The sequence below is a fragment of the Anomaloglossus baeobatrachus genome, chromosome 2 (assembly GCF_048569485.1).
Source record: "Anomaloglossus baeobatrachus isolate aAnoBae1 chromosome 2, aAnoBae1.hap1, whole genome shotgun sequence".
Classification (NCBI taxonomy): domain Eukaryota; kingdom Metazoa; phylum Chordata; class Amphibia; order Anura; family Aromobatidae; genus Anomaloglossus; species Anomaloglossus baeobatrachus.
In genome coordinates, this window is record NC_134354.1 from 309409240 (window position 1) to 309432916 (window position 23677).

At 45.2% G+C, this 23677-nt stretch overlaps 1 protein-coding gene across 7 annotated transcripts in view; it reads left to right on the plus strand.

Moving 5' to 3' along the window:
• The window catches only part of ANKS1A (ankyrin repeat and sterile alpha motif domain containing 1A), a 568529-nt gene that overhangs the window by 409201 nt on the left and 135651 nt on the right, over nucleotides 1–23677 (plus strand). For all 7 annotated transcript variants that reach the window (XM_075335878.1, XM_075335880.1, XM_075335884.1 and 4 more), the window contains one exon: nucleotides 16670–16786. In XM_075335878.1, coding sequence (XP_075191993.1) covers nucleotides 16670–16786 — 117 coding nt within the window. The remainder of the gene's footprint in view (nucleotides 1–16669; nucleotides 16787–23677) is intronic.

Consider the following 23677-nt stretch of genomic DNA (forward strand, 5'->3'; position numbering starts at 1 on the left):
ACGGAAAGTGCCCGGGTGCTGAAGGGGTTAAATACGGATTGCACATTTTCTGTTAGTACAATAAGCCTCATTTCAATCCAGAAATATTACTGAGTCCATCAGTGATTAGATATATGAAACTGAAATAGCTGTTGCAAAAACCCAAATTGTTATAAAGAAAAAAGGTTAACATTAATAGGGGTTCCCAAACTTTTTCATATGACTGTGTATGTATGTATGTATGTATGTATGTATGTATATATGTATGTATATATATATATATATATATATATATATATATATATATATATATATATATATATATATATATATATATATATAAATGTGTGTATGTATAAATATATATATTTTGCCCCGTTCTGTCTGCAACTCCTGACAAAAAAGAAAAAAAATATTCTTCTCACCGTCCTCCACTCCCACATCGTGTAGTGTCATCCTCTGTAGCCGGCAGCTTACTTCTGTGTTCCTGCTATGACAACGCATGATGTTCCTTTCATGCACTCCCTGTTACGAGCACACCGATGTCGACTTTCAGCTACTGTTTGGTCGACATCGTCTGCCAGTCACTGACTAGCAGCATGTATTGCCGCTCAGTGTTCTGACAGGTCTCTATGCTGTAATGTATTTCAGCTATATGTGCGTCCTTGGACCTCTGCGACCATGATCGTAACTAGAGATGAGCGATTCTGAAGTACGATGTTAAGAGTTCGGGTTCAGAAACCAACTACCAAAAAAAACTAAGTTTTGGGTCGAAGTTCAAATGAGTTACGAGTGCAGACCACTTAAGTGAGCAGTGATGTGCTTGGGTATGAGTGATGCTCTGCTCAGTGTAACCTGCTTGCAGTGTTTGAATGGCTCACACTTTGGGTAAAATCAGCATGATCTGATGTAGTGTGCGCACACACAAAAAAAAAAAAAATTGAAAAACCCTGCTCACCCTCCCCAAAAGTGTTGGGTGGAGCCACGAACTGAGGTTCAGATCAAGTCTGGGTCAGAAACCAAACTTTTTTTTAACCCCTTCCCGACCTTTGACGCACCATATGCGTCATGAAACCTTGTGCCTTCCCGACCTTTGACGCACCGTATGCGTCATGGCGGGTTTCCGTTCCTGCAGCGCTGGTGACCGGGTTTACTGAAATGTCACCAGCGCTGCAGTTACATAAGGACTTGTAGTTGAGCCCAGGGGGGGTGGCTTTGCCCCCCTGTGGCTACGATCGCACTGATTGGCTTTTGAAAGTGTCACTTTCACATTCAATCAGAACAATTGTAATATTTCACCAATGAAACTTGGTGAAATACTACACTCCAGCCATGGCTGATGATGCAATATCAGCCATTGGCTGGAGCAGGGAGAGCTCCGTGTAATGCCCCCCCCTATCTGATTGGAGGTAGCGTCCATGTGATGCTATCCCTCCAATCAGATGTGGAGGAGCGATGTGACCGGTGGGTGCCCTCCCCCTTCAGCTTCATCCTGACCGTGGACTGCGACGCTGAAGAGGAGGGTCACCTACTGCCGCTGCCACCGCGATCTGCCGCCACCGATCACCATCCGGTACATTTTTCTCCCCTCTTTGCTGTCTTTCCCTTCGTTTCTGTGCTGTCTTCCCCCTCCCTTCTGTGCTGTTCCGCGCTCCCCTCTGCTGTCTTCCGCCCCCTCCCCCCTCTGTCTTCCGTCCCCCCCCCCGTTGGCCGATCACACCCCCACCCCGACCTCCGCTCCCCCCGCCGTCTGTTTCTACCCCCCCTTCCCCCAACCCACACTGACCTCCACTGCCTGTGATCACTCTCCGCCGGTGTCCTGCTTCTGACACCCGGCTGGTGTGAGTGACTGCTGCTGCTGCCAGTGATCAATCCCCTGCCCTGGTGATCACTGGACAGCAGGGGGCTGATCACTGGGCAGCAGGGGGGTGATCACCCGGACCCCCCCTGCGCCCCTGCGATCTGCGCCCCTGCGATCTGCGCCCCTGCGATCTGCGATCTGCGCCCCTGCGATCTGCGCCCTGCGCCCCTGCGATCTGCGCCCCTGCGATCGCCCCACCTGCGCCGCTGCGATTGCGTCCCCCAGCGATTGTGTCCCCCTGCGCCCCGGTGATTACGCCCCTGTGATTATGCATCCCTGCGACTGCGCCCCTGTGATTATGCGTCCCCCTGTGGTCCGGTAATTACACCCCTGCGATTGCGTCCCTGTGATTGCATCCCCCTTTGATTGCGCCCCGGTGATTGCGCCCCAGTGATTACGGCTCTGCATCTCCTCAGCCCTCTCCTGCAGTAGAAAGTTTCACCAAACACTTGCACATACACACGCACACTAAAATAAAGTTTAGGGTTTGGGGTTTTTTTTGCACATGCGCACACAAATGTCCTGCTCGTCCCTCCGTAGCTGATAGTGAGGGAGAGGGTCCCACTTTTCTCTATTTCTCCCACTCTTCCTCCTCCAGTGACACAGACTTGACGTCGCAGGACAAGAAATCGTCCGGAGGCCGGGAGGAGAAGAGCCGGAGGCCGGGAGGAGAAGAGCCGGAGACCATGGAGGAAGACCCACAGTAAAGTGTGAGTAACCCCCAACCTACCGCTAGTGCACTAAATCACACACACCAAACTGAAGTACATTACACCACACTAACCTGAAATACACTACGTCAGGTTGGTATGCGGTGTGGTATAGTGTACGTCAGGTTGGTGTGTGTGTTGTAGTGTGTGTGTGTGTGTGTGTGTGTGTGGTGTATACTACACCACACATCAACCTGACACACACCAACCTGAGGTACACTACCCTATACCACACTGCACACCAACCTGACTTAGTGTATGTTAGGTTGGTGTGTGGTGCATGTCAGGATGGTGTGTGTGGTGTATACTACACCACACATACCAACCTGACGTACACTACACCACACACACACACACATCAACCTGACCTACACTACACCACGTACCAATTTGACATACACTACATCAGGTTGGTATGTGGTGTAGTGTAGGTCAGGTTGATGTGTGTGTGTGTGGTGCAGTGTACGTCAGGTTGGTATGTATAGTGTAGTATACACCATACTGACATACACCAACCTAACATAAACTAAGTCAGGTTGGTGTGTGTGGTGTGGGGTGTAGTGTATGTTAGTTTGATGTGGGGTGTAGTGTACGTCAGGTTGATGTGTGTGTGGTAAACACCACACACACCAACCTGATGTACAGTTAGGTCCAGAAATATTTGGACAGTGACACAATTTTCGCGAGTTGGGCTCTGCATGCCACCACATTGGATTTGAAATGAAACCTCTACAACAGAATTCAAGTGCAGATTGTAACGTTTAATTTGAAGGTTTGAACAAAAATATCTGATAGAAATTGTAGGAATTGTACACATTTCTTTACAAACACTCCACATTTTAGGAGGTCAAAAGTAATTGGACAAAAAAACCAAACCCAAACAAAATATTTTTATTTTCAATATTTTGTTGCAAATCCTTTGGAGGCAATCACTGCCTTAAGTCTGGAACCCATGGACATCACCAAACGCTGGGTTTCCTCCTTCTTAATGCTTTGTCAGGCCTTTACAGCCGCACCCTTCAGGTCTTGCTTGTTTGTGGGTCTTTCCGTCTTAAGTCTGGATTTGAGCAAGTGAAATGCATGCTCAATTGGGTTAAGATCTGGTGATTGACTTGGCCATTGCAGAATGTTCCACTTTTTTGCACTCATGAACTCCTGGGTAGCTTTGGCTGTATGCTTGGGGTCATTGTGCATCTGTACTATTAAGCGCCGTCCGATCAACTTTGCGGCATTTGGCTGAATCTGGGCTGAAAGTATATCCTGGTACACTTCAGAATTCATCCGGCTACTCTTGTCTGCTGTTGTCATCAATAAACACAAGTGACCCAGTGCCATTGAAAGCCATGCATGCCCATGCCATCACGTTGCCTCCACCATGTTTTACAGAGGATGTGGTGTGCCTTGGATCATGTGCCGTTCCCTTTCTTCTCCAAACTTTTTTCTTCCCATCATTCTGGTACAGGTTGATCTTTGTCTCATCTGTCCATAGAATACTTTTCCAGAACTGAGCTGGCTTCATGAGGTGTTTTTCAGCAAATTTAACTCTGGCCTGTCTATTTTTGGAATTGATGAATGGTTTGCATCTAGATGTGAACCCTTTGTATTTACTTTCATGGAGTCTTCTCTTTACAGTTGACTTAGAGACAGATACACCTACTTCACTGAGAGTGTTCTGGACTTCAGTTGATGTTGTGAACGGGTTCTTCTTCACCAAAGAAAGTATGCGGCGATCATCCACCACTGTTGTCATCCTTGGACGCCCAGGCCTTTTTGAGTTCCCAAGCTCACCAGTCAATTCCTTTTTTCTCAGAATGTATCCGACTGTTGATTTTGCTACTCCAAGCATGTTTGCTATCTCTCTGATGGATTTTTTCTTTTTTTTCAGCCTCAGGATGTTCTGCTTCACCTCAATTGAGAGTTCCTTAGACCGCATGTTGTCTGGTCACAGCAACAGCTTCCAAAAACCACACACCTGTAATCAACCCCAGACCTTTTAACTACTTCATTGATTACAGGTTAACGAGGGAGACGCCTTCAGAGTTAATTGCAGCCCTTAGAGTCCCTTGTCCAATTACTTTTGGTCCCTTGAAAAAGAGGAGGCTATGCATTACAGAGCTATGATTCCTAAACCCTTTCTCCGATTTGGATGTGAAAACTCTCATATTGCAGCTGGGAGTGTGCACTTTCAGCCCATATTATATATATAATTGTATTTCTGAACATGTTTTTGTAAAAAGCTAAAATAACAAAACTTGTGTCACTGTCCAAATATTTCTGGACCTAACTGTATACTACACTACACACACACACACACACACACACACACACACACACACCAACCTGACATACACTACATATTCTCCATACGCCACATGGTGTCCGTAAATAATTGGAGCTAATTTTCCATTCAAATTGTTAGCAGACACCATGTCACGTATGGAGAGCCCCTGTGTACCTACACATTGGTGCTCCCCCAAAAGTGACCCCCACTTTGGAAACTAGACCTCCCAAGGAACTTATCTAGATGCATAGTGAGTACTTTGAACCTCCAAGGTGCTTCACAAATTGATCCGTAAAAATGAAAAAGTACTTTTTTTTTTTTTCACAAATTGTCTTTTAGTCTCAATTTTTTTCATTTTTACATGGGCAACAGGATAAAATAGATCCTAGAATTTGTTGGGCAATTTCTCCTGAGTACATAGATACCTCATATGTGGTCATAAACCACTGTTTGGGTGCACGGCAGGGCTCGGAAGGGAAGGAGCGCCATTTGACTTTTTGAATGGAAAATTAGCTCCAAAAGTCAAATAGCGCTCCTTGCCTTCCGAGCCTTGCCGTGCACCCAAACACTTGATTTCCACCACATATGAGGTATCTGTGTACTCAGGAGAAATTGCACAATAAATTTTATGGTGTAATTTTTCCTGATACGATTGTGAAAAAAAAGCTACCTGGTTGAAGTAACAATTTTGTGGTAAAAAAAAATATAAATATTTTCACGGCTCAACGTTATAAACTTCTGTGAAGCCCCCAGGGGTTCAAAGGGCTCACTAAACCTCTAAAAAAAAAAAAAAATTCCATGATGGGTCTAGTTTCCAAAATGGGGTCACTTGTGCAGGAGTTCCATTGTTTAGGTACCTCAGGGGGTCTCCAAACGCAACATGGCGTCCCCTTACAATTCCAGACAATTTTGCGTTTGAAAAGTTAAATGGCGCTTCTTGCCTTCTGAGCCCTGCCATGCACCCAAACATTTGATTTCCACCACATATGAGGTATCTGCGTACTCAGGAGAAATTGCACAATAAATTTTATGGTGTAATTTTTCCTGATACCCTTGTGAAATGCTACATTTTATGGCTAAAGTAACATTTTTGTGTAAAAAAAAAAAGTAAATTTTCATTTTTTCCTTCCACATTGCTTTTGTTCATGTGAAGCACCTAAAGGGGTAATAAACTTCTTGGATATGGTTTTGAGTAGCCTGAGCGGTACAGTTTTTAGAATGGGGTCACTTTTTGGGTATTTTCTGTCACCTAGGCCTCTCAAAGTCGCTTCAAATGTGATGTGGTCCCTAAAAAAAGTTTTTTGTAAATTTTGTTGGAAAAATGAGAAATTGCTGATGAACTTTGACCCCTTCTAACTTCTTAACAAAACAAAATTTTGTTTTGAAAATTGCGCTGGTGTAAAGTAGACAAGTGGGAAATTTTATTTAGTAACTATTTTGTGTGACACATTTCTCAGATTTACGGGCATAAAATTTCAAATTTTGAAAATTGCGCAATTTTCTAAATTTTCGCCAAATTTCCGAAATTTTCAAAAATTAACGCAAAAAATATCGGCCTAAATATACCACTTTCATGAAGTACAGTATGTCACAAAAAAACAATGTCAGAATCGCCAGGATCCGTTGAAGCGTTCCAGAGTTATAACCTTGTAAAGGGACACTGGTCAGAATTGCGCAAAATGGCGAGGTCAGTAAGGTCAAAATCGGCTGGGGGCTTAAGGGGTTAAGGTTCGTCTGTAGGTGCCAAACTGAACTTCCAAAGGTCTGCTCGTCTCTAGTTGTTACATCTGGTAGCAGACCACATAAAATGATGTGGCGGGCCAGATTTGGCCTTGAGTTTGAAACCCCTGGGGCAATGAAGTACCATGGCCTCTCGCTTACAATGCAAAATTGTTTGTATGCATGATTCAAGAGGAAAGCACAAGTTTATAGATTTGTCGCCTATCGTGAAAAGATGTGTTAAATGTTTCATCACTGGGACCCCCCACCAATCTTTATACCTTGTAATCCCTTTCCTGGAGGAGAATAAAAAGGCTGTAGCACTGTCTAAGACAGGGGTCTCAAACTCGTCAGAGTAAGTGGGCCGCATATAAAAAAAATTTAAGGCAGAGGGCCGCATTCCTTTCAAATTTAATACAATACAATATAATTGTTAATCAATTATTTCAACTATTATAACAATGCTACATTAGTATAACAACACTGCTAAGTTTGAACGTAATGGTAATTTTCAGGTGTTTTCCACCTGCTCATTTATTTTAACAATACAGTTTTCAAGTTCAAGTGTGACAAACTCCAGTCTGGCTGCTCAATTGACTGCGTTTGCCAGATACAAGCATGTCAACTTGGTGTTTGAAATCATGTGCAGTAGCCAATCGCAATGTTGCACGAAGATGCTCATCTGTAAGTCTTGACCGTAATGCTGATTTGTTAAGCTTCATTGAGGAGAAAAACTGTTCGCATACATATGTACTGCCAAACATGGCCATGATCCTGGCAGCAGCTTTAACAAGTTTTGGAAACTTTTCTTGTGAAACAAACTTATAGAAATCTGGAACACCAATGTCAATATACTTCTGTTTCAGAACAGTGTCACACTGCAAGTCAACAAGCTCCATCTGCAGATCTTCTGAAACACAAGAAACATCCACTGCAAATGGTGTGGCAAAGAGTGCAAATTCAGTTTCAAGATCCTGGAAATCATGAAAACGTCGATTGAACTCTTGTAGTAGTTGTAAAATTATATCGGAGTACATTTTCAAACGATCCGGTGTAGTTTGTACCAGTGACTGCATAGCTGAGAAATGAGCCAAATTGCCAGACTGCAACTGTTTGGCCCACAAAGACAACTTACATTTGAATGCTTTGACACTGTCAAACATTATTGTAATTATGTGCTTTTGGCCTTGGAGCTTCAAGTTGAGTTCATTGAGATGTTCTGTGACATCAGTTAGAAATGCTAAATCAGATAGAAAAGCTAGGTCAGAAAGTTGGAAGACATCATTATCTTTCAGTGCCATAAAAAGCGCTATCTCCTCTCTTAAGGAAAAAAATCTTTTCAACACTCTTCCGCGGCTCAGCCATCTGACTTCAGTATGATACAGCAAGTCTCCATATTCGGTGTCCATATCAGACAAGAATGAAGTAAACTGCCTATGATTAAGACCTCTTGCCCGTATAAAATTCACTGTCTTAACCACAAAGTCCATCACTTCTTTTAGTTGTACACTTTTACCACAAAGCACTTCTTGATGCAGAATGCAGTGTATTGCACTGAAAGGACCCGACAAAGAAAGCTGGTTTCGTTTTGCTTTCAATAATCCCACAACACCGATGTTTTCAGAACACATTGCTGGTGCACCGTCGGTTACCACAGACACAAGTTTATCCCATGGCAGTCCTGCTGTATTGATACAATCTTCAAGTTCTTTAAAAATGTCACGACCAGTTGTTGTGCCTTTCATAGGTAATAAGCCTAAAAATTCCTCGATTATGTTTAAGTTTTCATCAACCCCACAAATGAACACAGCACAGTATGCTGTATCCGTTACACCAGTACTCTCGTCAAGTGCTATGGAAAATGCTTCAAAACTTTGTGCTGCTGTAATGAGTTGCTGATGAATGTTACTAGCAGATTCAGTGATTCTACTAGCAACAGTATTCGCGGACAAGCTTATGCCTTCGAATAGTTTTGTTTTGTCTGGACACAAAATTTCACTTGCCTTTACAAAACAGTCTTTAATGAACTGACCCTCAGTAAATGGTCGTGAATATTTTGCTATCATGTTACTGAGGACAAAACTTGCTTTCACCGAAGATTCGCTTGCCTTGTTAATACTTGAGAAAAGGTTTCGCTGTTTTTTAAGTGATGCTTTCAGCTGCTGAACCTTTTCATCTCGTAGTTTGCCAGACAGTGCTTCATACTGTTCTCCGTGGTGCGTCATGTAATGTCGTCGCACATTGTAGTCCTTAAGCACTGCGATAAATTGAAAACAAATCAAACACTGGACTTTCGCTCCAACCTCTGTGACAAAATATAGCTGTTCCCACTTGTCCTGAAATATTCGTTTTTCCTCAGCAATCTTGCGCTTTTTTGATGACATTGCAGATGCCATTTATCATTTGAAGGGGTTCTCTGTGAATTGAAAAATGTCTGTTAGCATCTCGGTCCTTCCCCCTTAGAAATGCATAGTCTACTGCCCATATAGAAATATTGAGACTCTGTCCTTATATATAGTCTGGTGCCCCAGCTTCAGTGCTCCAGCAGCTGCCAGGACTAAGCACTGTATGGGTAGACCACAGCAGCCTAGTACATTTGTTAGTGGCTGCACATTACGGCAGCACATTCACTTCAATGGGAAAAAAACGTAGTACACGTATGTGATCACTAATACATGAGGGTGCTGTTTTGCTCATTTGTCGCTTTGTTCTGTCCACTGCCAGAGCAGTTCTCAGCTGATCTTGGCCATTAGGCTGGGGTATCCAAGCAGTTAATTAGCAGCAATATACTGCAGCATTTCTTTTAATCACCCGGTGAGGGCTCGCAGGGTCCCCTAACCACGGGTTGATGGCTCAGCAATGAACTCGATTGACTTCTGACTTTCATTGTTAGTCTGAGCCTGCTTGTCGCTCTGGACAGATGCTTGCTGAGTGTCGCAGAGCTGACATTGCTCTGCCTGTGAACTAACTCGGACTGAAGATGGAGTCATTAAATGTGTTTTTTGTTTAATTTGTAATAAAAAAAAAATCTGTTGTTTTTTTTTTAATGTTTTCTAGAACGTCATGGTGGCCAGGTCTAATTTGGCTTGACGCCATGAATTTCAGGCTTAGTACCAGCTGAGAATACAAAGCTGGCATTACCCCATTTTTACCCAGTGTGCCACCCCCCCTCCCCCACCAGGGCTGCTGAAGAGCCGGGTAAAGCGCCTGGAAATGGCGCTACGATGAATGCGTTTTCAAGGGCGGCTGCAGACTGTGGTTTTCAGCGTGGGGAGCCCAGAACACTTCGGCCTTACCACACTGAGAATCTCAGCTCCCAGCTGTCTGGTTTTACCTGGCTGGTGATCAAAATATGACAAGAGCCCACGCATTTTTTTAAATTATTTAAATAAAAAATATATATTGGGCTTCCCTGTATTTTGATTGCCAGCCAAGGTAAAGCCAGGCAGCTGGGGGTGGCAGCCCGTAGCTGTCCGCTTTATCTGCGCTGAGAATCAAAAATACTGCGGCGCGCTATGTCATTTTTTTAATGTATTTATTTTTACACTGTGTGTGACTCAACAGCCAATCACGCATGCTGTGACAGAATGAGTGTCTGTGCTTGGCTGTTGGAATAACCTGGAATCTGCTTATACATTTTGATGCTGATGCCAATCACAGATGCCCATTCTCTTTGACAAATAATATAAAAAAAAATGACGTTTCGCTTCACGGTATTTTTGATTCTCAGCGCAGATAAAGCGGACAGCAACGAGCTGCCACCCCCAGCTGCCTGGCTTTACCTTAGCTGCCAATCAAAATACAGGGAAGCCCAATTGTTTTTTAATTAAATAATGGGGGAAAAAAAATGCGTGGGTTCCCGCCATATTTTCATCACCAGCCAGGTAAAACCAGAGAGCTGAGGGCTGGGATTCTCAGCGTGGTAAGGCCTAAGCATTTTGGGCCCCCCACGCTGAAAATCGCAGCCCACAACCGCCCCTGGAAATGGCGCATTCATCACAGCGCCATTTCCAGGTGCTTTACCTGGCTCTTCCAGCGTCCCTGGTGGCAGTGGCACACTGGGTAATAATGGGGTTAATACCAGCTTTGTATTCTCAGCTGGTAGTAAACCCGAAATTCATGGCGTCATGTCAAATTAGATGTGACCACCATGAATTTCTAGTAAACAGTAAAAAAAAACACAACAGAAAGAAAAATATTTTTTATTAGAAATTAAACAAAAAACACATTTAGGGACTCCATCTTTTTTAGAAAAAAAAAAAAGCTTCCCTCTGACGTAGTCCACAGTCAATGTCAGCTCAGCTTCATCGCGCTGAACAGATGAGCGTCTGTCCAGACCGACAAGAAGGCTGAGACCGAAAGTAATATTTTCCGGTCTTCCAGTCACCATCATCATCAAAATCATTTTTATCATCATCATCATACACACACAGCTACCATCATCATCATCAACACACAGCCATCATCATCATCCACACACACACACACACAGCCATCATCATCATCCACACAAAATACACAATCATCATCCACACACACACATACAGCCATCATCATCACCATCAACACACACAGCCATCATCATCCACACACACAGTCATCATCATCCACACACACATACAGCCATCATCATCATCCACACACACACAGCCATCATCATACACACACAGTCATCATCATCCACACACACAATCATCATCATCATCCACACACACACAGCCATCATCACACACACACACAGAGCCATCATCATACACACACACACACACACAGCCATCATCATACACACACACAGCCATCATCATACACACACAGTCATCATCCACACACACACACACACACAATCATCATCATCATCCACACACACATACAGCCATCATCATCATCCACACACACACACAGCCATCATCATACACACACAGTCATCATCATACACACACACACACAGCCATCATCATACACACACACAGCCATCATCATACACACACACACACAGCCAACATCATACACACAGACAGACACACACATACACACACAGACAGACACACACACACAGTCATCATCATCATCCACACACACATACAGCCATCATCATCATCATCCACACACACAGCCATCATCATACACACACAGTCATCATCATACATACATACACACACACACACACACACAGCCATCATCCACACACACACACACCCACACACACACAGACACACATACTCAGTCACCATCATCATCCACACACAGCCATCATCATCATACACACACACACACACAGCCATCATCACACACACACACAGCCATCATCACACACACACACAGCCATCATCACACACACACACACAGCCATCATCATACACACACACAGCCATCATCATACACACACACACACACACACACAGCCATCATCATACACACACACACACAGCCATCATCATACACACACACAGCCATCATCATAAACACACAGTCATCATCCACACACACACACACAATCATCATCATCATCCACACACACACAGCCATCATCATCATCATCCACACACACACACACAGCCATCATCATACACACACAGTCATCATCATACACACACACACACACACACACACACACACAGCCATCATCATACACATAATACACACACAGCCATCATCATACACACACACAGCCATCATCATACACACACACACACAGCCAACATCATACACACAGACAGACACACACATACACACACAGACAGACACACACACACAGTCATCATCATCCACACACACATACAGCCATCATCATCATCATCCACACACACAGCCATCATCATACACACACAGTCATCATACACACACACACACACACACAGCCATCATCCACACACACACACACACACCCCACACACACACAGACACACATACTCAGTCACCATCATCATCCACACACACAGCCATCATCATACACACAAACACACACACACACACACACACACACACAGCCATCATCACACACACACACACACAGCCATCATCATACACACACACACACACACAGCCATCATCATACACACCACACACAGCCATCATCATACACACACACACAGCCATCATCATACACACACACACACACAGCCATCATCATACACACACACACACACACACACAGCCGCCATCATACACACACACACACACACAGCCATCATCATCATCCACACACACATACAGCCATAATCATCATCATCCACACACACACACAGCCATCATCATACACAGTCATCATCATCCACACACACACACAGCCATCATCATACACACATATATACACACACACACACACACACACAATCATCATCATGCACACACACACAGCCATCATCATACACACACACACATACACACCACACACACACACACACACCACACACACACGCGCACTCGCAAACACAGACACCACAAACGTTCTAACGTGCCCTATGTTCTTGTTCCTTCTGCTGCACCCGCCGGCAAAGCAGCTGACGTCAGCGCTGCTCGGATCGCACTGCTGAGCTCGAGTTGTGAACGCCGCCGTCGATTGGTTCGCCCTGACATTTGATTGAGCGCTGCATTTGATTGCTTCTCCCTGGCGGCGTCTCCAATGCGGAAGTGCGGCCGGCCGCGGCTGCAGTGTGAAAATGCGGCTGGCGACCGCTAAATGACTGGAGGCAGTGGAGGGAAAATATCAGGTGTTCTGCACTGTGTCTGCGGGCCGCATAAATTAGACAGGCGGGCCGCGTGTTTGAGACCCTTGGTCTAAGATATCCTTCACACGTCTGTGTAAAAAACGCACATGTTGCACGGTCTGTTTTGGACATCCGTATGACCATCCGTGTGTCGTCTTTGTGACATCTGTATCTGTGTGACCAGTCCCGAAAAAAACGCGTGATACTGAAATGAATGTTTTTTTTATTTGTAAAAGATATGTAAAGCTAGAAAAATGATGGATAGATGAATGGAGGGGAGGGATGGATATGTGATAGAGGTCAAACACATATACTTTATGTCCTACCCCCTACTTTGTAAGCTTGCACCCTTTAGTGCCTGTCTTTAGCCATGTATTTAGCCATAAAAAAACATAATTGAAAAAACAAAAAAAACACAAAAAAAGTGGGGTCCCCCCCTTTTTTGTTAGCCAGCTTAAAGGTAAAGCAGACAGCTCAAGTCCGCAGCTGACAGCTATATCTTGGTTGGTAATACAAAACAGAGGTCACTTAAAATTAAATGCATAATTAATAAAAAACAGTGTCTCCCTCAAATTGGATCACTGACAGCTATCGCCTGGTATTCTCAGGGTGGGAAGAGCCATTGTTATTGGGCCATCCCAAGCCTAAAAATAGCAGACCACAGCCGCCTCTGAAGTGATGCATCCATTAGATGCTCTAATCCTAGCGCTTCGCCTTGGCTCATCCCGTTGCCCCGATGCAGTGGCAATTGTGGTAATTTATGGCAGTTGTGAATTGCCAGTTGGCATCAAGCCCTGGTAGTAGTAATGGGTGGGCATCTATTTGATACACAGATTACTAACTAATCCAGTAGTTGTAAATGGTAAAAAATAATGTTTTATTTTTAATATAAAGCGGGCTTTACACACTGCGATATCGGTACCGATATCGCTAGCGTGGGTACCCGCCCCCATCTGTTGCGCGACACGGCAAATCGCTGCCCGTGCCGCACAACATCGCCCAGACCCATCACACATATTTACCTGCCCGGCGACGTCGCTGTGGCCAGCAAACTGCCTCCTTTCTAAGGGGGCGGTCCGTGCGGCGTCACAGCGACGTCACTGAGCGGCCACCCAATAGCAGCGGAGGGGCGGAGCTGAGCAGGACGTAACATCCCGCCCACCTCCTTCCTTCCGCATTGTGGCTGGGAGGCAGGTAAGGAGAGGTTCCTCATTCCTGCGGTGTCACACGGAGCGATGTGTGCTGCCGCAGGAACGAGGAACAACTTTGTTACTGCTGCAGTAACGATTTTTGAGAATGGACTCCCATGTCACCGATGAGCGATTTTGCATGTTTTTGCAACGATGCAAACTCGCTCATCGGTGTCACACGCAATGGCATCGCTAATGCGGCCGGATGTGCGTCACCAATTACGTGACCCCAACGAGTTCGTATTAGCGATGTCGTAGCGTGTAAAGCCCCCTTAACTCTCAGACACCAGCGCTCATTCACCAATTATTTTAAATAAAGATTCATGTTCCGACATAATCCACAAGGAGGTCCCATGACGTTCCTTCAAAGGGAGCCTGAAAGACATCAAAAGAGACATATTAAAGAAAAAATACAAGAGACACCTTCATTCAACAATTTATTACCCATCAAAACCCTAATCCAGTCTGCAGTAATCAATATGAAGGTCTCATGATGTTCCCAGACAGAATGTTCTCTATAGGCTGAGATAACAGCCACTGCCTTGGCTGGTTTTGAAAATATGGGGGGAACCCACGCCGTTTTGTTTTTTTAAATTCTTTTTTTAAATAATTTTAAAAAATCAGCTTGGTAGCCCCTCTAATTTACAAAAGCAGCCAAGGTGCAGCTGACAGCTACAGGTTGCAACCTGCAGTTGCTGTTGTACCTTTGCTGGTTATGAAAATTAGGGGGACCCCACATCATATTAATTTTTTTTTAATTTTTTATTTTGCTAAATAGCTGTACACGCTACCTATCTATCGCTCTATCAATTTGCACATCTTTTACACATACAAAAAACATTCATTTTACTATCATCCGTTTTCTTTCCAGTACGTGTCACATGAATGCTGTTCATGTGATGTTCGTATTTGACCTGTGCTGCCAGAAAAAAATTGGCACTAGACATGCTCCGATGGGCACGATCAAGTACCCAAGTATAATGGAGGTCAATGGAGCACTCAAGCATTTTTCCAAGAGATTTCCTGGAAAAATGCTTGAGTTCCCCATTGACTTCCATTATATTCGGGTACTCGAGTCACCCCCATCTGAGCATTCAAATGCTCTTAACAAGCATTGAGCATGATAGTGCTCGCTCATCACCAATTAGAAACAGTGTCCTTCATTACAGGAGAACACTTAAGCGGGCTTTACACGCTACGACATCACTCAAGTGATCTCGTTGGGGTCACGAAATTTGTGACGCACATCCGGTCGCTTTAGCGATGCCGTTGTGTGTGACACCAATGAGCAATTTTGCATAGTCGCAAAAACGTGCAAAATCGCTCATCGGTGACATGGGGGTCCATTCTCAAATATCGTTACTGTAGCAGTAACGAAGTTGTTCCTCATTACTGCGGCAGCACACATCGCTCCGTGTGACACCGCAGGAACGCGGAAGCTCTCCTTACCTGCCTCCCGGCCACAATGCGGAAGGAAGGAGGTGGGCGGGATGTTCGTCCCGCTCATCTCCGCCCCTCCGCTTCTATTGGGCGGCGGTTCAGTGACGCTGCTGTGATGTCGCTGTGACGCTGAATGAACCGCCCCCTTAGAAAGGAGGCGGTTTGCCGGTCACAGCGACGTCGCAGGGAAGGTAAATCCGTGTGACTGGTCCGGGCGATGTTGTGCGACACGGGCAGAGATTTGCCCGTGTCGCACAACCGATGGGGGCGGGTACACACGCTGGCGATATCGGTACCGATATCGCAGTGTGTAAAGCGGCCTTTAGTATTTCTTATATTGTCATATACTGTCATACTATAATCACACAAATATAAGGCTGTAAATATAAGATCACACAAGGATTGCTTCTTACAAAGTTATTAGTCAAGCTGGTTGACCAACAAAGACCATCTGGTTTGAATCAAGGAAACCCTGACTATCTGGATAAGGGAGTTCAGGACCACTATCCCAGTGCTCAGTGGGGATCCCAGTGCTCATTTGTTTAGCACATAATTATTGGCATTGAATATGTTTTTTATAGTCTAACCCCTTTAATGTTGCTAGTAGAGCATCTACACAATACATACAGTCAGGCTTTTAACAAACTCTTTCTTCATTGCTTTTATTATATTAGTGGATATCCATAACAATCCTAAAGTTGTGGCTTATGTTTAATGGTTGATTTACTGCTTCTGGTTTGTTCATCAGATATTGTTTTTTTTTTACTGTTTTCTTTGTGCAGGGAGAAACTAAATTGACTTTGCGACCTCCTAGTTTGGCCACTCCATATGCTCCCTTACAAAACTGGCAGCATCAACCAGAGAAGCTAATATTTGAGTCATGTAGTTATGAAGCCTGTGTGAGTATTACCTATGAAGCTTTTTCTTTGATTGGGAGAAATACCCTTTTGCCTTGGAAACAAAAAAAAAAAACATTTTTATTGACGTGACATTGCTCCCTGCTTTTCTTAATTGTAACGAATGCCATTGCAGCTCACAAGAATATTTGGTGGCCATGTGATTGATAAACAAGCTGTTAAATCTGTACCTACCAACATTTAAAACATATAATTCACAATTAGCAGAAATTATATGGCACTCATGCAAGACAAAGTACACACAAAATGGGGCCATTTTCACACACTGCCTTCCCAATATGTTTTCTTTTTTTTTGCCAGGATTTTCTGAAAATGTTGTTTAGTGTTTTTGTTGTTTTGAGAAAAATGCATTTGAAAAGCAATGTCTGAACACTGCTATGATAACGTTGTGTTCTACTATGTCAGTCTCTGCCTGCTTATGGAGGAAACTATCAACAGCAGTCATCAGCTTGTGCGTCACTTCCTACAATTAATGGGCACATTGCAGGAGGTACATTAGTTTTTGCCACCTCCTCTGAGAGCAGAATAATGTGGAAACAGAGACCCTGATTCCATCGATGTGTCACTTACTGAGCTGTTCGCTGTCATTTTGATAAAAATCAATGTTTTCTCTGCTGCAGATCTACAAAGCTCATGAATATGCTGGAATACCTGGCAGTACACCAAGTAGTCCTCTAATGATATCTACTGCTGATTAAACAGTGATTTTATCAAAACTGTACTAAGCAGCCCAGTAAGTGGCACATCACTGGAATTAGGATCTTTGCCCCTACATTATGCTGCTCTCAGATTGTGTGTTAAAGGGAACCTGTCACCAGAATTTTCGCAATTAAACTTAAAGAATCCCCTTCTGCAGCTCCTGGGCTGCATTTTAGAAAGATTCCTCTTGCTACTGGCCCCCCTTTTAGACCTAAATAAACACTTTATAAAATGTTACCTTTTGGTATGCTAATGATGTTTTCTGGCCACGGGGACGTGCGGTTTTTCGTCCTTTATTCTTCATCCTGCCGCTGTTCGCTGTCCCCCATCGTTCATTTACATACATGAGGCCGCCGCCCTCATGTAACACAGTTCTCCTGAGTTCTCGCGCATGCCCAGTGGCACTGAGCATTGTGCAAATTACGAGCGCTGGTGAGGTTATTGCGCAGGCGCGAGATTATAGGCAGCGCTGTAAATGTCATCACCATCGTCATCCAAGTACCCGCCCATAATCTCGTGTCCCCGCTTTTCCCTCTGCCTGTACCGCTATGCGCAAGCGCTGGCCATATCATCCACATTACCTATTACCGCGGGCACGAGATTATGGGCGGGTACTTGGATGACGCTGGTGATGACATTCATAGCGCCGCCCATAATCTCGCGCATTCCCAGTGGCACTATCGCGGGACTGAGCATTGTGCAAATTGCGAGCGCTGGTGAGGTTATTGCGCAGGCGCGAGATTATGGGTGGCGCTGTAAATGTCATCACCAGCGTCATCCAAGTACCCGCCCATAATCTCGTGCCTGCGGTAATAGGTAACGTAAATGATATGGCCAGCGCTTGCGCATAACTGTGCAGGCAGAGGGAAAAGCGCGGGCACGAGATTATGGGCGGGTACTTGGATGACGCTGGTGATGACATTCACAGCGCCGCCCATAATCTCGCGCCTGCGCAATAATCTCACCAGCGGGAAATGAGACACACGAGAACACACAGCTAACTACACAAAAACTATGTGAGGGTGCACTGTCTGCAAGAAAGTCAATGGTAATTAGAAGAAAAAGAAGCAGACAAAAGGGCACTCAACCCACCAATAGAAAACAACAATAACTATATGATATGGAAAAATATAAAAAAAATTTATTGAAAAAACACACTCATTTAAAAGCAATTAAAAGGTAAAGAACCGGACAATGGGGCAAAATCAATCAACATGGTGGTATACTCAGATTAAATAGATTACCAGCAAAATCAATAGCCATAGAAGCATATCAAAACAGAGCATCAGTATATAAATAACAGCTAGACAATGGCACAGCTGGGAAACGAATATGCACAATTGAGCCTATTTAGAGAAGGCAGCTACATATGCACAGCATATAGGTCATTTATAGAAAAAATATGTAAACATACTTAATTTACACAAGGACGCACGCAATAGCGCTTTGCTATAATAGGGAACGTCTGAGTAAATGATCACCAAGCTAAATGTCATACTTCGCTTGCGTTTAAAAACTATTCAAGAAACTACAAAAGTATAGCTAGTATGGCCCAGGCGTCGATCTATCTAGGGATTACAAAGTAAATCAAGCATATAAGGACAGCCCATAGGAGACTTTAGAGCAGCGGCCATATATGTACAAAGTGCAGATCGTATAGAGAAAAGAACATGTGAATATGCTGAAATTTGCACAGGGGCGCACAAACAATAGCGCTTTTCTACATAGATAAATGTGAGAGTGGCAAATCATGTTTGTTCACTAAAAGAGTTGCACAAAAGCGAAGGTATAGTACACAATAAATAGGTGCTGAATGCAAGGCAAACTGCACGAATACGTAAATGCGCAACCTAGAAATGATGAGGATGGAAGGAACAAAAATTGCACCAATACCCCCCCCCCCCCAAAAAAAATTGAAATAGTTATATATCCATATAGGAAAATAGCAAATAGGAAAAATGCAAAGCATATCAAAAAGTATAAGCAGATAAATAGCGCAAAAAATTCATGTACATTTAGTAGTTTAAGGAAACATCATAAAGAAAGTCAATACCAATACATAAATGTATACGCACAAGTGCATGCGTATACATATATATATACACATTTTCAATATGTATAGCAGAACCAACAGCAGTCCACAACTTGACAGGTATGGCTATGCACATGTCGCAATAAAGCGCACTACATTGGCAAAGAGAGAGCAAGATATATGTATATATTAAACTGCTTGGGGAAAACGCGTGGGCAGTTCACAACCAGCAAGAAATGACCACCACTTCTGTCAAAACATATGAGGTGTTCCAAAACCATAGCAAGAGGACAGATTTGGTAATACAATTTATGAGGGAAAAGAGGGGGGGGTGCAAAAGAAAAGTCCAAAAAAGGAGGAATCCCAAGAAGGGTCGCTGATATAAATGTCCATCAATGAAAATTTTGAAATGAAGAGGTCAATCCAGAGTCACCATCAAAGTCCAAATATGGAAGATCAGCACGGGTTCAGAGGGGAAGGAAGGAGCCATGGACATCCAAGGAAACAGAGAAACTACAGAGTAGAAAAATAACAACTGTTAAAAAACAAAACAAGCAAAATCACAAAACGGTTTCAACCCAAAAAGCCAGTTAACAGCAGTAGTTAATTAAGGCCAAGAGGGGAAACTGCTTTGAGGCGCCAAATCTATTTCGACTCTAATTGTAAAAGGCATTTAGTGACATCACCCCCTCTGATGTTAGTTTTGATCCTATCCAGACCTACCACTCTAAGGCCCTTAGGAGAACCACCGTGTTTGTCAAGAAAATGGGTGGCAATGGAAGAAAGCTTTTACCTTTAAGCAGATCACTTCTTGCCAGGTTCATCATGGAGACGTGTTTCTGTATACGTCTACGTAATTTCTGCATAGTCTCACCTGCATACACCGTATTACAGGGACAGATAAGAACGTAAATTACACACAAAGTTTTGCAATTGATAAATGCTTTCAATTTAAGGCGGGAATTATCCATGGGATGTGTGAACGTGTCCCGTAGCGGAATCATCAGTGGACAGATGTTGCAGTCTCCACATGGCAAGGAGCCCGTGTACGGAACACCACGGCCAATACGTTGTGTTGGCCTAGAAAAATGGCTTCTAGTAAGATGATCTCAAAGATTGGGCGCCTTCCTAGCAGTGATTGATGGTCGATCTCCAATCAAGTCTCCCAGCCTAGGGTCGATTTTTAGAACCTGCCAATGGTTTTGTATTATTTTACCAAAGTCAGCCCATTGATTATGGAAGTTGGTAGTCAGACGGACCCGTTTATCATCCATACGTTTCCTAGGAAGTAGGAGTGAATCCTGCGTTTCCACTTTGGCACGTTGAAAGGCCTTAGATAAAGATTTCTTGGGGTAGCCCCGTTGTACAAACCTCTCCGTTAGATCCCGTGCCTGGAGCTGAAAATCGCTGTCATCAGTACAATTCCTTCGGGTTCTAAGAAATTGGCCTACGGGAATCCCCAACTTGAGATGTCGTGGGTGAAAACTGGAGAAGTGAAGAAGTCGATTTGTAGCTGTAGATCTCCGAAAAAGGTTGGTAAGGAGTCACCCATCCTGGATGTACAGAGAAAGATCCAAAAAGGTCCCAACTGTTGAGGAAATTGCGGAGGTCAAAAAATATTTAAAGAATTGTTATTTAGAGTTGCAATGAAATCAAGGCAATCTTTCTCAGAACCTCATAAATTGTATTACCAAATCTGTCCTCTTGCTATGGTTTTGGAATACCTCATATGTTTTGACAGAAGTGGTGGTCATATCTTGCTGGTTGTGAACTGCCCATGCATTTTCCCCAAGCGGTTTAATATATATATATATATATATATATATATATATATATATATATATATATATATATAATATATATACTAGAAGGTGGCCCGATTCTACGCATCGGGTATTCTAGAATTTACGTATTGTGTAGTTCATGTATGATTTTTGTTATATATATATATATATATATATATATATATATATATATATATAGATGTTGTTGTGTGTAGTTACCAAGTGTTTGTGTAGGGCGCTGTACATGTTCTGGGTGTTGTCTGGGTGTGATGGGGGGTGAGGGCAGTGGTGTTTGTGTGTTGCGTTGTTTGTGGAGCGCTGTGTGTGTAGCGTTGTGTGTGTGTGTTGCGCGGTTTGTGTGTGTGTGGTGTGTTTTGGGGGGAGGTATGTTTTGTGCAATGTGTGTGTTGTGCGGTATGTGCGTATATTTGTGTGTGCAGCGTTGTCTGTGTGTGGGTGTCTGTGTAGGGCAGTTGTTTGTGGTTCCCAGTGTGTGTGTGTGGTGTGTTGTGCAGTGCGCGTGTGTGTGTGTGTTGGGGGGAGGTGTGCACTTCCCATCATGCTCCATCCCCCATGCAGCGCACTCCCTATCGTGCTCCATCCCCTATGCTGCGCACCCCCCATCGTGCTCCATCTCCCATCCTGCGCACTCCCAAACGTGCTCCATCCACCATGCTGCGCACTCCCAAACGTGCTCCATCCGCCATGCTGCACACTCCCCATCGTGCTCCATCCTCCATGCTGCGCACTCCCAAACGTGCTCCATCCGCCATGCTGCGCACTCCCCATCGTGCTCCATCTCCCATGCTGCGCACTCCCAAACGTGCTCCATCCGCCATGCTGCGCACTCCCAAACGTGCTCCATCCCCTATGCTGCGCACCCTCCATCGTGCTCCATCTCCCATCCTGCGCACTCCCAAACGTGCTCCATCCGCCTTGCTGCGCACTCCCAAACGTTCTTCATCCGCCATACTCCGCACTCCCCATCGTGCTCCATCCCCCATGCAGCGCACTCCCCATCGTGCTCCATCCCCTATGCTGCGCACCCCCCATCGTGCTCCATCTCCCATGCTGCGCACTCCCAAACGTGCTCCATCCGCCATGCTGCGCACTCCCAAACGTGCTCCATCCGCCATGCTGCGCAGTTCCAAATGTGCTCCATCCGCCATGCTGCGCACTCCCAAACGTGCTCCATCCGCCATGCTGCGCACTCCCAAACGTGCTCCATCCGCCATGCTGCGCACTCCCAAACGTGCTCCATCCGCCATGCTGCGCACTTCCAAACGTGCTCCATTCGCCATGCTGCGCACTCCCAAACGTGCTCCATCCGCCATGCTGCGCACTTCCAAACGTGCTCCATCCGCCATGCTGCGCACTCCCAAACGTGCTCCATCCGCCATGCTGCGCCAGCATCAGCCTCTCTGTCCCCAGCATCAGCCTCTCTGTCCCCAGCATCAGCCTCTCTGTCCCCAGCATCAGCCTCTCTGTCCCCAGCATCAGCCTCTCTGTCCCCAGCATCAGCCTCTCTGTCCCCAGCATCAGCCTCTCTGTCCCCAGCATCAGCCTCTCTGTCCCCAGCATCAGCCTCTCTTCTCCCAGCATCAGCCTCTCTTCTCCCAGCATCAGCCTCTCTCATCCCAGCATCAGCCTCTCTGTCCCCAGCATCAGCCTCTCTGTCCCCAGCATCAGCCTCTCTGTCCCTAGCATCAGCCTCTCTGTCCCTAGCATCAGCCTCTCTGTCCCCAGCATCAGCCTCTCTGTCCCCAGCATCAGCCTCTCTGTCCCCAGCATCAGCCTCTCCTCTCTGTCCCCAGCATCAGCCTCTCTCCTCCCAGCCTTCCCCAGCATCAGCCTCTCTCCTCCCAGCCTCCCCCAGCATCAGCCTCTCTCCTTCCAGGCTCCCTCAGCATCAGCCTCCCCTTCCCAGCCTTCCCCAGGATCAGCCTCTCTCCTCCCAGCCTCCTTCCTCCCAGCTTCCTCCTCCCAGCCTCCTTCAGCATCAGCCTTCCCCTCCCAGTCTCCCCGAGCATCAGCCTCCCCCTCCCAGCCTTCCCCAAGATCAGCCTCTCTGCTCCCAGCCTCCTCCTGCACGCCGTGCTCCTCTGCCGACACTCACACACACGATCGCATACACTCACACACACCCGATCCCGACACTCACACACACCCGATCCCGACACTCACACACACCCGATCGCATACACTCACACAGACACTGACGATATCGCACATACGCGCTCACAGTCACAACATCCGGAGATACCACATGCTTCTGGCCATGTGATCCTCCGTCAGGTCCTGGAAGGTCACAACAGCACAGTATCGAGGCCGAGAAGAAAGCGATATCGCCGGATGCTG